Consider the following 3,573-nt stretch of genomic DNA (forward strand, 5'->3'; position numbering starts at 1 on the left):
ACTATAATCACTTGCAAATACTAGGATCTAACTTGTGTTGTTGTGTCTTAGCAAGTGTAATGAACAAAACTCCCTTTCCCTTTTATTATTCAGTTTGGCCAACCATTAAAGAGAGAGGGGACAGATTTTTTAACCATAAAAGAGAAGAAAACAAGGCAAGAACACAGCTAGAACTAAGAACTCGCCTTAAATCCTTGATTGAATGACCAAAGTTGATGCCTTTCTCTTGGTTTTCCTTTGAAGCTCTTCCTTTTTCTTCTCTTCATTCCTTGCACAAAATATGGATCAGATTAGGGAGAGGAGAAGCTCATTCAATGCACCAAAATATCCCACCAACCATCATTAATGAGGAGCCAAGTGTCAAGCGCCTAATTAGTCTTAAACCTCTCTCTTAATTAACTTAAATCATAATGTAATTAAATTCCAAAGTCAAGATCCTCTCCATTGGTGGCTTAACACTTGGAAAGCATTAATTACCATCCATTAGAGGCTTGACACATGGCTAAGTGTGAACTATTTAAATTGTAAGATTCTAGTCTTGCTTTATTGGTGCACTTTTACTCCGGGTTTAACTTCTTTTCTATAATTACAGTACTCTGGCCCTTGTAATTATTTTTCATCAGATCCATAAATTATTCTCCTTATTTTTATCTTCCCAAATTGCCCTCTTCATATCAAATTAAATTTTCCAATAATTAAAAAAATGGAAAACTAATTTCCTTCTCTTTAGTGATTTTTCCACTTTTCTGAGGAATTTGGAAAAATCTTGAATACTTGAGGGCCTTCTTTTAATTTTATAATCTCTTATAATTCCTTGGGATATCATAAAAATTTTCTTGGAATTTTATTCCACTTAAATATATTTATTTGGAATTTTCCAAGTAAAGACCTTAAATTGGCTTAAATTGCCCTTAAATTCCTTTGTAATCTCTCTAGGGGTAGTTTGGTCATAAAACTAATTTTATAATCCAATATAATTCTCAAGGAACCTTGTCCTTATTTTTCCTTAAATTTCTGAGGCTTGAAAATATTTTTTCCATAATTATCCTTGACCAATTTTCCTTAATTAGTCAACTTTTCATAATTGGCTTGGAAAACTATAATAATTATTTTTCACCAAAATTCTTCTATTTCTCCTCGTCATTTTTGGCCTTTAAATATTTAGGAATATCTTTATCCCTAGTTGCCATATTACTGGATGTGACAGATGCCATAGCCATGAATGATAAGGTGTGAATGGGAGTTTGGCCGTGTAGTGAGAAAGGAGAGGAATATGGTGAGAATAGTTGGGTGAAGGAAGTGATTTTTGATGGTGGATTGATGATGGTGAGAGGTGGTATATGGTGAATATATGGGATAATATTCAAAGGAGAGGATCCACGTTTTAATGTCCGTGCGTCTCTATATAGATGGAAAAGAGTGATCTTAGGCATGCTAGAGGGATTATTTTAAGAGAGAAAAGGAAATTTTCTTGGATCCAAAACTCAAGCCCATTTGTAATTAGCCATTGGATTGTGCTTAAATTCCAAGAAACAATCTTGCACCATTGGATTTCCCATATACTCTTTCTTGACCTACAAGAATTTAAGTGCATCCATTAATGTAGATTATATCCAAATATAATAAAAAATTAAATATTAAGTATGCACAAAAATTAGGCAAGAGATTGCAAAACATTCTAAAAGTAATCCTTCTAAAAATATGAGACTTGTTTCCAAAGAAATAGAAAAAATTAATTCCAAGTCAAAAATAGAAAATCACAAAATATTTATATTTTTAATCCAAAATCTCAATTTTTATGCAAAATCCAAAAATCAACCAATTAATCCAATAATGCATAAAAAGTTCATTTAAGCTCAAAATTTCATTTAAATCCTAAATTAATGTGGGATAAAATTTATAAAAATTGGGCTTTATCACAAGGATTTCATGATTCCCCTAGAGTTTGAGCCAGAGGTCTACGGTCGACCCTTGTCAGATTATGTCACGAATGAAGTATTGAAAGAAATTCTGACGCATGGAATGGCCAGCACAAATGCCTATAACTTTTATATCAGGTATTTGTTAAAACCTTGACTAAATACTTAAGTACTTGAGCATTTATCCTATTGATATCTTTGTTTGTTGATTTAGATATCTTTTCAAGAACTTTATAGCCCCCAGTGGCCTTGATGACAAGTTCAAGATTATCAGCCCCCACACTTTCGCTAGCCACATACCTGATATGAAGAAAGATTTATCCAGAGACTTGTTGGATATCTTCATTTCTAGGGCAGTACCGGGGTCTCAGACTTTGTTTTTGGCGCCTTACTGTCAAGGGTACGTACGTAGTATACTGAACTTTCCTAAATTCTTTCATTTTCAAAATAATTTGTAATTGTTCTAATTGTCTTTCTTATACTTAGGGGACACTAGATGCTGATTGTGGTTAATCCCACAAGGCCGAGGATTTGGTATCTTGATTCTCTTCATGGGGATCCAACCAATCGACCATTTATGGTTTCATTGTTCAACAAGTAACATTTATATCTATTATTTAAATTTAATTTAATTTCTTGCTTCAATCTAATTTTTGACAATCATTAATATTCAATTTTATTGTCTTCTTAGGGCTTTGTGGCTATACCGCACAAATCAAGCCTTACCCTGCCCCCCGGTAAAAAACGGCCAATTGGACGATACCTTCCCATGGAAGAAAGTGAAGGTATTCATTGCCATTATTTACTATTCTACTAAATATAGTTTATTTATATGATTGACTAATATTATTTCCTTTTTCATTCTTTACAGTGCCCATGTCAGCCCAAAAAAAGCTCCCATTGTGGATATTGCGTGATGAAATTTATGAAGGAGATAATTATGCACAATGCTGACACAATCCCTACGCAGGTAATATGCATTTGTTAAAGTTCAATTTATATATTTAAGAATTGTACTTACTGTACCGTTACATTTATATCTAACTTATGTCATAATTTGTGGTTGCATACAGTACTTTACTGACACATATTGCACAGTGTATTCATCCGCTCAGATGGAAGAAATCGTTGAAGAGTTGGCGATGGCCTTATTCTGTCAGTGGGCACAAAATAGATAGTGAAGTGTACATTAAGACAGTTGATTTAGCCCAATTATTTTATGTTATTTCATATCATTTTAAGGGTATTTATCATAGATTTTGGCTCCTTTTGATGATAATTGTGCTTAATTTAGATTAAGAGTCCTTGCTTTGAGTTAGTGTCTTTTTGAGGTTAAAATTGTCATAATTGGTTATTAATTGTATTCAGTTGATTTCTAGGACAATTTATGCTTCAAATTGTTGCTTTTTATTGTAGGACAATTGAGAATTGGAGCCAAGATCAAAGATCAAAGGATGACACAACACAAGATCAGAGTATCAGCACTAATAGAGTTCGCCGCGGCGCCAAATTGAAATCTCACCAGTAATCTCTCGGGCAGAGTTCGCCGCGGCCAACTTACAGCTTCGCCGCAGCGAAATCACAAGATTAGGCAGAGCTCCTCTCGGGCATGCTTCGCCGCAGCGAACTCTTCGTATCAGTAACGCCAGATCCG

General features: G+C 34.0%; 1 protein-coding gene across 1 annotated transcript; it reads left to right on the plus strand.

Annotated features, from left to right (window-relative positions):
- Positions 1-1,929: 1,929 nt before the first annotated feature.
- LOC114758434 (uncharacterized) lies at positions 1,930-3,097 on the plus strand. Its single transcript, XM_028947467.1, has 5 exons — positions 1,930-2,057; positions 2,134-2,319; positions 2,611-2,704; positions 2,791-2,889; positions 2,993-3,097. The coding sequence occupies exons 1-5, from the start codon at positions 1,930-1,932 to the stop codon at positions 3,095-3,097; spliced, it is 612 nt and encodes a 203-aa protein (XP_028803300.1).
- The last annotated feature ends 476 nt before the right edge of the window (positions 3,098-3,573 follow it).

The sequence above is a fragment of the Neltuma alba genome, unplaced genomic scaffold (assembly GCF_004799145.2).
Source record: "Neltuma alba isolate B1F8T4 unplaced genomic scaffold, ASM479914v2 tig00010700_pilon, whole genome shotgun sequence".
Lineage (NCBI taxonomy): Eukaryota > Viridiplantae > Streptophyta > Magnoliopsida > Fabales > Fabaceae > Neltuma > Neltuma alba.

Excerpts from the sequence above, each read along its gene's own strand:
- LOC114758434 (XM_028947467.1), top strand. The coding sequence starts at position 1,930 with ATGATTCCCCTAGAGTTTGAGCCAGAGGTCTACGGTCGACCCTTGTCA. Across the intron at positions 2,058-2,133 it reads GCCTATAACTTTTATATCAG|ATATCTTTTCAAGAACTTTA; the intron begins GTATTTGTTAAA and ends TTGTTGATTTAG. Across the intron at positions 2,705-2,790 it reads TCCCATGGAAGAAAGTGAAG|TGCCCATGTCAGCCCAAAAA; the intron begins GTATTCATTGCC and ends CATTCTTTACAG.